General features: G+C 37.8%; 1 protein-coding gene across 7 annotated transcripts in view; it reads right to left on the bottom strand.

Moving 5' to 3' along the window:
• The window catches only part of RAPGEF4 (Rap guanine nucleotide exchange factor 4), a 311598-nt gene that overhangs the window by 34091 nt on the left and 264811 nt on the right, over window positions 1-12696 (bottom strand). For all 7 annotated transcript variants that reach the window (XR_009009047.1, XM_057551327.1, XM_057551325.1 and 4 more), the window contains one exon: window positions 1023-1173. Coding sequence is in view for 6 of the 7 variants with exons in the window: in XM_057551327.1 (XP_057407310.1) it covers window positions 1023-1173 (151 nt within the window). In the remaining variant the exon portion in view is untranslated. The remainder of the gene's footprint in view (window positions 1-1022; window positions 1174-12696) is intronic.

The following is a 12696-nucleotide window of genomic DNA, read 5'->3' as shown; positions in this document are numbered from 1 at the left end:
GGCAGCTTCACACCACTTTGGCTCATCTGCAAAGTGGTCCTTTACTCGATGCAATGGGTAGAGGCCATGACCCAATGACCCAAGCTACTATTATTCCTCTACATGTTCAAAATCCTTTATCCCACAGCCGTGAGGGACTCTCATCGTCCACCTTTCCTCCCAGCCTCGCTTCTCTGCCTGCCAAATGACATGAGTAAAAAGGAGAGAGTGGGGACGTTTCTTTTGGATAATTCATTCTTGAACAGACAGACTGATAAAGTTTGAAACAGAAGCCACATTGCCTTTTTCCTGCACAGGAGTAAGGTCCCCATCTCAGATTTGGAGGACAGAATGAGTCATCAAGGATTAAATGCCCAGGTCAGTGCTGTCACTTGGGCTGGAGCCATGGGAAGGAAAAGGGAAGCTCAGCTTAAAGCAGTGTTTACAAAGTAAATCACGTCCCTTCAGAACTACCTCTTGGCCCCAGGAATTCCTCAGTAAAGTTTTCTGCTTCACTCTACTCAAAAATATCCACCATTTGATCTAGTAATCCCACTTCTAGGAATATAACCAAGGATAGACCTATTGGCACAAAAGTGTTCACTACGCTGTTATTCTAGGAAGGTAAAAAAGGAAATGATGTAAATATTCAATAATATGGGAACAAATAAATATATCTGTGGCAAGGCCATTAGAAATTGTTATTAGAAAGACTCTACTGATATGGAAAAATCCTTACATCAAGTGGAAAAAGCAGCCTGTAAAATGATGGGTACTATGTGATTACGACTATGGAAAATATAACAAAGAAAACAACCAAATGAAAATACATTAGAATGCTACTTCCAGTTATTGAACTAGAGTGGCAGGATAATGGATGATGCTTTTCTTTACTTTCCTTATAGTACCTTTCTGATGAAGGAACATGTTAACAGAATCTAGAATTTGCAATTACAGTCTCTCCAGGGAAGCTGCCACGCCTATGGGAAGTCCCTGCATTGTAGGACAAAGGTGCATTCTTGGCAGGGATGACCCCCACGTACCTCCAGGAAAGCCACTGCCACATCGTCCTCTTGCAGGACGTCTCCATACACGGCAGCCCACTGCAAAACCAGGCGGATGACTCGCCTCTTATTGTTGAGCGCATAATCCATTTTCTCTTGTTCTGTACCTTGTGAAGGCTGTGCGTGGTAAGTGCCAAGGAGTCAAGGAAGATATTTAGCCATTCACTGTGCTACTTGCAAAGACAGGGTGACAGATCCCAGCTTCAGAAAGCCTGCCTTCTGGACTACTGGAATACCTTCCTTAGGCCCTCAAGAAAACCCTCACCTGCATATGGGTTCTGGACCAAATGCATACAAACCCAGCTGACTTTGCCTTGATCGTTGCCCAAAGAATTAGACTTGAATGGCTCCACTTGGACTTGTGTGTTGACAAGGATTCTTGTTGTGCCTAGCTCCGGCTCTCATCACATTCCCTGCCTGCCTGCTGCCCTGCCTTCACCTCTAGGGGTGGTAATGCTTCCTGCTGTTGCGCCTTGCCACCTCTTGTTGGCTCCCACAATTCTGGACACATCTCTACAATCCTTCATTATATGCACTACAGTTAAACACTTACGAGTGGGCATCTAGTCCTGCTGGAACCGTGACTGACACAAAAAGCACATGGGAAGGAAGTGAGGCTGAGGTAGATAAACTCACCCAGGGTTAGGACAAGGAAAGGTTCCTGCTGTATCTGTCTTCCGGTGAGGGACTCGGACACAATTTTTTTTGTTTGTTTGTTTTTTAGACACAGTTTTTATACCATCCTTTTTTCTCTTGTTCAGAACCATAACTTAACTCTTATTGGCTTTTTGTGCATCAATGGTTAGTCATCTTAACTATAGATTCCTTGAGGCTTGGGGTAATACATTATTTTTCTTGTATTCTGTACCATGCCTAGCACAGTGACATTTACATAGAAATTTTATCCATTAATACAACAGATACCTGATTGTCTACTATATGTGTCTGGTGAAGGTCCCTGCTCTCAGTTTACATTCTTCTGTGGATTACAGTAGGGAAAATATAGTATGTGATCAAGAAAAATTTTAGATTAGACATACTGTTCCTTTTTCAGTGATTTATAGTACATATTATAGACAATTCGTTCATAAAACAATTTCCTTTTTATAACTTACACTGTAACTTGCACAGAGTACCTCAGTTAAGCCCTACTTTATAGTCTTGTGATGAAAACATCATTCTTTCTACAAGTGAGCAAGCTGACAGTAAAGGAGTGTAAATGGCCAAGATTACATAGTGAGCTTGTAGAGCTGGTTTGAAATCCAAGACTCCTAATTCCAACTAGTTTATTCTGCATTATACAATATCCCCGTGCCTCATACCTGGCTACAAGACTGGGCATGTCTTAGCTTACGACCATGACTTAAAAGGCACTGTAGAAAACTGTCTTGTGGCAGTGCTATGCTTGGGAGCTAAACCAGTCAAGGGCCTTTTCTAAAGGGACTTATAAGTAATCATGATCAAGGTAAATGACAGAACTTTAAAGCAAAGGTTTACTGCATGTAAATGGGTTACAAAATGGCTTTCATCAATTGAGCACGGGATTCATGAAAAAGAAAATTGCTCAACCTGTATTGCTACAATTCTCTTTGAGCTTATAATAAAAAAGGGAAGAAAGATCACTTTCTGTGAAAATTATTTTTTTCCTGATTAACCCTTTGGTCTCTTGCTTGTATGCACACATAACTCAGTTTTTCTTTCCAAAGAATTGCAATGCTGGGCACTACATTTTAAGACTATTTTTTAGGGTACTAGGAGCATAGTCAGGCACATGGTGGGTACCAAGTGAGTAATTCTTGACTGATTGAAAAATATGTACTGGTTCACTCATAAGTCAGTAAGAGAGTGAGAGAGAGAGAGAGATTCTTTCCTACTTGTATGAGGCTGAAATGGTTTGAAATATCTAGTTGATAGTAAGTGTATATAATTCTAACTTTCCAGGTTATCCCGACTTGGACTCAAGGAAGCAATACAAATGCTTGTATGTTGGACCCAGAGGCACCAGCTGCACACCTGTGGCTAATCTATAGGGCCCTAGTGTAGGATGACTAAATTGTCATTGTCTCTGTGGGTCAGAACACAGATTTTTCTTGTCTTCTCTTCTGCTGGGGAAATCTGTCTTTTGTGTACAATAAAAGATAGAACACATGATTGGAAGGATTAACATGATTAACACTTTAAATATGGGTCAGGCTTTACAGTTTATAATAAATATACTCAAGTGCTTACATGATTGTGTAATGCTCTCCACAAACCTGAAGGGTAAATGTTTACAGATGAGGAGACCGAGGGTCAGAGAGGAGATCTGCCCAAGGTTGTTCAGTGAGTAAATGGCAGGGCTTACAAATCCAGGCAGGGCTCTTATGGCCACCCCTATGGCCCAAACAGTGGCTATAGTGACTACACACTGGTACTTGGGTTCATGAAATTATTACCAGTAACTGCATCTGGGAAGCAGAGATCCTAATGAGAAAGAGATTTCTCCTCCTCTCTCTCTTTCTCCCTCTCTCATCCGTCCTCCCTCCCTCCCTCCCTCCCTCCTTCTCTTTCTTCCTTCCTTTTGGAAATTTTTGCTGAAGTTCCTAGTTTCCTAGAGCTGACTCAGCATGTCCAGTCCTGAAACCAAGGGCTGAGTGCCCGCCACTCTTCATGTCTAGCTCCACAGTCTCCTGGGAGCTAGAACTGACTGAATCCAGAGAGAGTAGGAAGAGGCCTTCTCTTTTTTCTCACGAAAGTTATGTATCTTTACCTCTGGAAAAAACAAAAGGAAGCACTGATTTGTTTCACAAAGTCTTGCCTTTCCCCTTCCAGGTGTTTATTCACTAAGGTGGAGTTGGGAGTAATAGTATTTTCATAGCTGAATCTAGGCATGTGCTCAAGGATTCGGCCCCTCCAAAGGCATCACACCATTCCATTCCTCAACAGGCTGCTGAATCAGATTCTCAGGGGACACAGAGAAGACTCTACATGTAATTGATTTACCTGAAATGGTTACAGGGGAGGTACTGGGGCTTCTATTTATCCCCATAACAATCTCCCCAGGTTTTTAGAATATTTATGTGATTTTTAGATTTTATTTAACTTCTACAAAAAAGAAGGGGAAAGAGAAAAAAACTATATTCCCTTCAGAAAGCAGCCAAAGAATAAAGAACATCCCACCAGGTCCCTTGTCTCAATATGATGTCAAAAATGCAAGCTAACAAGAGTAACATTTCAAATATAGTATTTGTAAATTCACACACATCAGAAAGGTTGCAGAAACCATTACTTTCCGTGGCTAAAGCTAGAATAATAATGCATGAACCATTTGATGGAGAAAGTCCTATGTGGAATAAAAATCTAACTCTTCTCCAGCACAAATAACAGTTTAGAAAGGATTATTAATGCATACCACACACATTTTTAACATATGAAGAACACCATCTGAAATACATACTTAGCTAATGTCTGTTTCAAGAGTAGGTTAGTAGAGAATATCAAACACATAATAATCTAATGATTTTGTCATATGATCAGGAAATACTTGTATAGAATAAGGTCATGACTCGTGATATCACGACAGCTGGGTTCTGGTAAGAAGCAATATGGCTGCTTGAATTCATGGGAAAAAGTCACAGAAAGATAACATGGTTCTGGTATCTGATTCTGGTACCTCATAAAGTGCTAGTTTACAGTCTGTAAGAGAATCTGGAATTATTCCCTTAATTGTTACTTTTAACACAATTAAGAAAAGGCCATAATAGTCAAAGTGGCCAAACTCATCAGTCATATACTGAGTTGATTTCAGATGATTCACAGAATCATAGAATCTGAGCTTTGATTTTATCTCCTTCAACTCCACCATTTTCAGAGGTAAGGGAACAGGTAGAATGAGGTGAAGTGATTTTTCTGAATTTATCAATGGAATTCTTCCAACTAGAACTCAGTTCTCTTACCTCCTGCCCCAGTACTCCGTTGACTTGTTTATGTTATTGTGTTTATCTAATATTATTATTTCTTTATCCAAACATATATTATGCAGCAGAATTAGGTGACCTAGCAGTTTGTTGGATAACAGGGAAATCCATCTGAGATGTAGAACTGATCCCCAAAAGCCCTCAAAGAAGACAAAGCACATACAGAAAACCAAGAGTTAATTGTTGCAGCCTTGACCATCTTAGAGTCAGCGAAGCAGGATCCCTAATGTCTGAACTAGACCGTCTCTGCTATATATATTCAACCAGTTCTCTTGTCCAACGTCTGTTGATTTAGAAAGCAGTGGCTCTCCACTTCTAACCAGACCAGACATTCTTAAACTACTGATGATTCAAATCCTAATTTGAGGTTCCTCATTATGGTAATACGACTTTTCACCATCCAAGAGTATTAAATCAGAATCCTTCAGCAACATAGATGGACCTAGAGATTATCATATTAAAATGAAGTAAGTCAGACAGAGAAAGACAAATATCATATGATATCACTTGTATGTGTAATCTAAAAAAAAGATACAAATGGACTTATATACAAAACAGAAATATACCCACAGACATAGAAAACAAACTTATGGCTACCACAGGGGATGGTGGGGGGGCAGGGGGAGAGATAAATTAGGAGTTTGGGATTAACATATACACACTACAATATATAAAACAGATAATCAACAAGGACCTACCATATAGCACAGGGAACTATACTCAGTATCTTGTAATAACCTATAATGGAAAAGGATCTGAAAAAGAACATATATATCTATAACTGAATCACTTTGCTGTACACTTGAAACTAACACAACATTGTAAATTAACTATACTTCAATAAAAAAAGAAACAAATACAAAAAAGAGAATCCTTAACTGCAGGAACCATGTCTCAAATTCAACGTGAATCTCTACATTTCCTAATCAAGGACTGGGCACGTGAAAGATAAAAATGTTTTTTTTTTTTTTCAACTCAAATGTTCACCTTAAACTATTCAAAGACACTGTTTGGAGTGCTACATATAATAGAATATTCTTTAAACTGTTTTTCCCCAAAAATATCACAGCTCTTTAAAACTCTTTATCTAAATTACCTGAAATTCCATTTTGTCAAGATATCAAATGCAGATCATAGATACATTCTAAATAAGTTCATATTCAATGTTACCAGGTTGACTAAGTCTACAACAAATACCAAAATCTGGTACATCTTTCAAACAGAACCTTTTAGTTATTGGGTATTTAGTCAATAGGACCACAGGCTTTCAGAATGACTAAATCTTTATTGAAGTGGACCAACCCCTTTGACATCATATAAACATGGATGAGGACAAATTGGATCTGTTTTCAGTGAGGTATTAGGGCTGAGAATCAGAAGAGGTAAAGGCCACAGAGTCTTTCTACCCTGCCAACAGCAGGTTTAGTATTCCACTGAGGCATTTTCCTCATGCCGGCTCTGCCGTTCAAACACTGTAATTATTTCATATATTTTTACCTAGTTATTATCTTACTCACCACAGGCACCTGTAATTTTTCTGTATTTTTTTTTTTTTACTGCTCATTTACTTATTCTTAATTCAGCTAATAATGGTTCCATGTATTAAAATTATCATGCGGAAAGTAAGTGAAAACCTCCTAGGATGTAGAGGCAGCAGATTCATTACAGCCTACAACAGGGAATAAAAGATTATGTATACTTTTTGCAGTAAGTACATGCTAATTATGCAGCTATTTATAAAACACTTATCAACATTCAAACTGATACTCTTCAATGTTGTTGTTTTTTAAAACCCTGCTTTGCATACAAGATCTCTGCTTGAAGCTGAAAACAAACTTTGGGGGTCATCTGCCCACTGACTAGACAAAGCTTTTGCACATTCTCTTCTTCTGCCATATTCCTCTCCTGATGGTACAATCATTTATTTATAGGGGGCAATATTTACACAGGGCTTTAAGGTTTATAATGTATTTCCCACACATAGTCTTATTTGATCTTGGCAAAAACTTGGTGAGGTGGGTAGGGCAGGTATAATTACCCCTATTATATAGATGGGGTACAGAGAGGTTAAGGATAATTGCCAAGTAATATAGGTTTCAAGATGCAGGTCTTAAACGTGGGTCTTCTGACTTCAGAGCTCTTGCTTTTCCTACTGTATTGTGGGCCTCTTTACTACCCTGCTTGACTTTGTGGAGCATCCCCACATCCTGAGCACCAAGTCTCCTCCTTCCTTGGTGCAGCATGTGCTTGGGAATTCAAGTTCTGGAATTAGACCATCTGGGTTCATCTCTTGGCTTCCCCACTTATCGACTGTGAGACCCTTGGTCAGTTAACTGACCATTTAGAGCCTCAGTCTCTCCATCATCAGTAAACTTCACAGGGTTGCTGTTAAGAAGGGGACGAGGCAATACTGGTGGTAAACCATGTAGAATGGTATCTGAGACATATTAGGTACTCAGTTAAAGGTTATCGATCATCATTATCACTGATCCACCTCTGGAAATAATTCAAAATCTTTAAATGGATGGCTTTGGAATTTTTCATAAGACCAGGCATTTCTGAGTTTAACACTGTGATGCTATTCCTACCAACACAGCTGCTCCTGTGTTTGTGTGCACCTGTTAACTTGGAGCTCACATGAGCTCTTTCTGCCTCCCATTTTCTTGCTCAGAATATTTTTTTTCCTCACTGATTTTCAGACTTCTCTGCAGTTTTAGAAGCCTTTAGTTCTTGGCTATTCTTTTTAGTTTTAGTCAGGGGTTTGTACTCATAGCAGGTCAGTTAGGACTTGGCCTAATGCAACAATTGCTTGGGTTCAAATACTGTTCCAACCCTTACTAGCTATGTAACTTGGGGCAAATTATTTATCTGCTCAGTCTCACTTCCTTAATGCAAAAAGAGTACACATCTCACAGTGTTGATATGAAGCTGAGAAAATGTATATAAAATACTTTGTAGAATATCTGATAATACAGTCATTTTCTTGGAAAGAGGATACCATGTTCATACCATCATCAAACCAAGCCTTCCTTATTGGAAATAAACTCTGAAATTGCATATCTGCAGAGATAAATTGTTCTTATAGTGCCACATGGATCAAACACTTTTTGGAACCAAGTAAAGGACTAAAATGGTAAAATTTGGCTTCAACAAAATTTAAGCTGACAATCTTCCTTAGAAATGCCAAGAATATTCCTAAAAACATGGCTTTAAGAATCTGATGCTCTTTTGTAAATCCTGATTTACAAATTTTGGTAAATGTTCCTCTTAGAGAACCCAAGTCAACTTATAAAGAGAATACCCCCAGGTCATTTTTACAGAGAAATAAAGGATGGAGACTGCCTTTTCAGTAACGAAAGCTATTGTGTTTACTTTGTTTCTGTATAAGGGACGTAATACATACAAAGGCAGTTTTAGCTAAAACTTAGTGGCAAATCTGTATTCCATATTTTCTTTTTAATTCAAGAAACTAAATTATTTCCATGCCAGAAGCATAAAATTCATGTTCAATACTAAGCCAAAAGAAATTAGGATACTAAGAGAAAATATTTGACCAAAATTATTGCTGTAATTAAATTTTTATAAATTTAAATATAAACCATTTATCACTTAAGATTCTTTCAGCTGAAGTAAAAAATCTGTTCTCAACAACAGATTGTTGTTGAGAACAGATAGTATTGTTGTATTATTTGTTGACATCGGTAGGGTAAGCTTCAGGATTGGTCCAAGTGCAATGATGTCATCATAGACTTCATTTTTTCCCTGACGCTCAACTCATCTCAGCTTTGTCATAGGGCTTATTGCCCTAATGGTTGTAGGACGGCTGCCACAGGCACTTGGGGCAACAGACTGCCTGTTCTTTCTTTTTTATTAAAGTATAGTTGATTTACTATATTGTGTTTGTTTCAGGTGTACAGCATAGTGATTCAGTTATTTTTTTCTGTTTATATTCCATTATATGTTATTACAAGATACTGACTAGAATTCCCTGTGCTATATAGTAAATCCTTATTGCTTATCTATTTTATGTATAGTAGTTTATATCTGTTGATCCCATACTCCTAATTTGTCACCGCCCCCTTTGGTAACCATAAGTTTGTTCTCAAAGTCTGCGAGTCCGTTTCTGTTTTGTTCCTGTTCTCTTAACTGCTTTTTACTCAGAAGCCCCAGGAAGCCTCTCTTTGAATCTCATTGGCCCTGTCTACATTGGGCCTGCAACGAGAGAGCCAATCACGGTCAAAGGCAGCCAATTACCATGACCAGCTAGACTGACCACCTGAGACGGCACTGATGGTGGGGACTCAAATACAATGTCCGTTGCAACTGGAATTACATTAATGCTACACGGAGTTTCTCCAAACATCTGTTAGTATATGTGGAATCTTAGGTGGTTATTTGGCTTCTGAGTGCCTTGCAAAATGTAAATAAATATCATACCAGTGCCTTTTTTGCCTCACATGTGGGGGCTGGTGTTGGAAAGATAAAGTAAATGATGTGGAAATGCTCTGAATCAAGGATACATTTATTAAAATTCAAAATAATATTAACTTAGTTGTGATCACTTAACTGAATTGAAGGCCTGCCTGCATTTTTTTTTTTCCACACACACACACACACACACTGTATTTTATTTTTACAAGAGATAAATAGACTGACACCAAGCATTGTACATGGATGACCACAACAAAAGCAACAATGATTGCAATTACGAAACATGAAACACACTCATACTATGTCATAATATTGACATTCAGTCCAGTAATCCTCCACTGTAACAGCTCCTTTACTTTTGCCTGCATTTATACAGACAAAAAGAAGGCAGAGTTTAACCATAAAACACAAAATTAAAACAATAGGACAGCAATTCAGCAATAAACATCAAAAGCGTTAAAATATTCCGTATTCCTTGCTTACATTTAGAAACTTAAAGTAAGGAATATATGTGGGCAAAGGTTTAGCTGGAAGGATGCTGATTCATCCCACTGTGTTTGTTATAGGAAAAAATGTGGAGATAATCTAAATATTCAATACGAAGAGGCTAAGAAAATTAATTATGACATATCTACCATATAAGATTGTGATTCAATAAAAATGATAACATGTTATTCTCATGCATCCTCGTCACCTTGTTGTCCAGCACTGTATAACATTGTAAGTGTTCAGTGTTTGTGGAATTATCTGGAAAAAATGATGTAGTTTTATTTGTATATACTGATTTGAAAAGATATCCACAACATACTGTTAAGTGAAAAAAGACATATTTTTAAAAAGCATATACAACATGATCTCACTTATATAAAATTATACACGTATATAATTCCTGAAAGCTTTTTCATAATACAATGGTGAGATAGCAGGTGAATTTTGTTCTCTTTTTCTGTAAATTGAATTTTTTACAATGAGAATGGTTCTATTTTTAAGGATGACAAAGCTATCTATATTTAGAAAAATGGTGTGAAAAAAATTAATGGGAGAGAAATGGCTCTGTTTGTTTAGTAACAAAGCATACACAATTATTTAGCGTATGACCCCATTCTTATATTTCAAAGCATGTATCTATATGTATAGAAAAAAGACTGGAAGGATACATACCAAAATGTGAACCATAGTAATACCTGGTAGGGTTATAGGGGGTTTTAATTTTCTTTTTAAAGACTAATGGAAAATTGAACTGAATCCTAAGTACAGATTTTAAAAAGATGAAAGAAACTAGAGATGAAAAGTACAGAAACTGAACAAATATAATTTAAAAAACTCATTATAAAGCACTTGTATTCGATGGAGAAAGGCCCGCGCACCGCGATGAAGAGCGGTCCCTGCACCGCGATGAAGAGTGGCCCCCGCTTGCCGCAACTGGAGAAAGCCCTCGCACGAACCGAAGACCCAATACAGACAAAAATAATAAACAAATAAATAAATAAAAGAAGTGCTGCTTCTTAAAAAAAAAAAAAAAAAAAAAAAAAAAAAAAAAAAAAAAAAAGCACTTGTATTCATCAGGCCAACTCATGTCCCAAGCATATCTAATGAATAGAGAGTCTCTCTCATTAGCACATAAAAGGCCTGAAATATTCATGTTAAACAGAGTTTTACCATCTTCTTCTGTGCTAAAAGCAAAATTGGAGGAGACATACAATGTGGATTAAGGACAGAAATAGCCGCCAGTGGCTCAGGGCTCGAATCTTTTCTGTACTAGTAATTACCTTTCTCTGAGCAAATCATAATTTTTCATTATCCTAGTTTATTGATTTGGAAAAAGAGCAGTGAAAACACTGACTTCTTCATAGGGCTGCTATGAAAAGTCACACATATTAAGTACTTAAGAACACTCAGCCAAATCAACTCACTCAGTATAAGTGCTTTAATGGAACGTGGTTAAGTATTATATTTTACTATCCCTAAACCCCATAACAACATGGGTATTAGCCCACTTGTTCCGTTTTACATTCTATCTCCCTGTCACATGAGGACATGGTGCTAAGCAGTTTATATGTGTGTTTTTTTTTTTTTTTTTTTGACGGTTCATTGTCTATTTCTCCACTTTCTCTACTTTTCTTTACAGGTAGTCTCTATAAAACTGTCCAGTAAAGTGCTTTGCTTTTCTTTGACCAAGACATCGGCAGTGACTCAAGCTATTCCCAGGGATGTGGGAATGAGGTGAGGGCCCAGGATGTTTGCAGTAGATTTACTCTAAAAGCTGTTCCTTAGTTGCTACCCCCAAGGTTCCCTTCTAAGGTCTGGACTCTTTAAGGATTCCTTCAGTTCTCTGAGTTACCCCATCCTTCTGATGAATTCCTTTATTCCCTAAGTCACTCACAGTTGGTTTATGTTACTTATGACCAAAAAAAAGGAGCTTACATAAGAAGCCTATATAACATCTCCCTGGAGGCAAAGGGACTAAAACTTGAGTCTTTAGCATGATATAAACACACTTACACATATGTGACTTTCAAGGATAGAGCCCTTTCCATTCGCTTGCCTGCAGCAGGGTAAGTTCCTGGCCTCCCTGGCATGCTTTCTCTAGGCATTAGAGGACAGTAATTCTTGTTTTACTCCCAGTATCTAAGGACTGGACTTAAGCTGTCCAATATGGCAGCCACTAGCCACATCTGGCTATTTACATTTAAATTAATAGAAATTAAATAAAATTAACAATTCAGTTCCTCAGTCATAGTAGCCAATTTCAAGGCTAGTGGCTACTGGACTAGCACAGATATATAATATTTCCATCACTGCAAAAAGTTCTATTGGACACTATTTATTTGGGCCACTTTGGTTTTTAGCCAACTGAAGCATAGATAAACATGTATCATGCATGCAATACATTACCAAGAAATGTTCTTAAACTCTAATTAAAAGATAAGCTTTTAAAGAAATAAGTTGTGAAGAAAAAAAAAGTGACACACCCCATGCTTGGAATCCTAAGACCTGGATAAATCCTAGTTCTGCCACTTGCCTTGGGTTATGTTTGTTTTTGCCTCAGAATCCTCGTTTGTAAAATAAAGCTGATACTAACCCAATAGAGGCCTGTAAGGATAAAGTAGTATAATATGGGTCAGTGGTGCCTGACACTTAAAGAAAGAGTTGATTCAAAATAGAACGATTAAGAGAATCTAAGTTCTCAAAGGGCGGGGTGTGAAGGAGGTGGTCTGAGGGCACTAGGTAGCGTAGATGATACCCGACCAGCCTGATTCCTTCCA

This window comes from Balaenoptera acutorostrata, chromosome 8 (assembly GCF_949987535.1).
Source record: "Balaenoptera acutorostrata chromosome 8, mBalAcu1.1, whole genome shotgun sequence".
NCBI lineage: Eukaryota > Metazoa > Chordata > Mammalia > Artiodactyla > Balaenopteridae > Balaenoptera > Balaenoptera acutorostrata.
The sequence above is the reverse complement of the archived record's forward strand: the minus strand, read 5'-3'. Positions and strand labels throughout refer to the sequence as shown.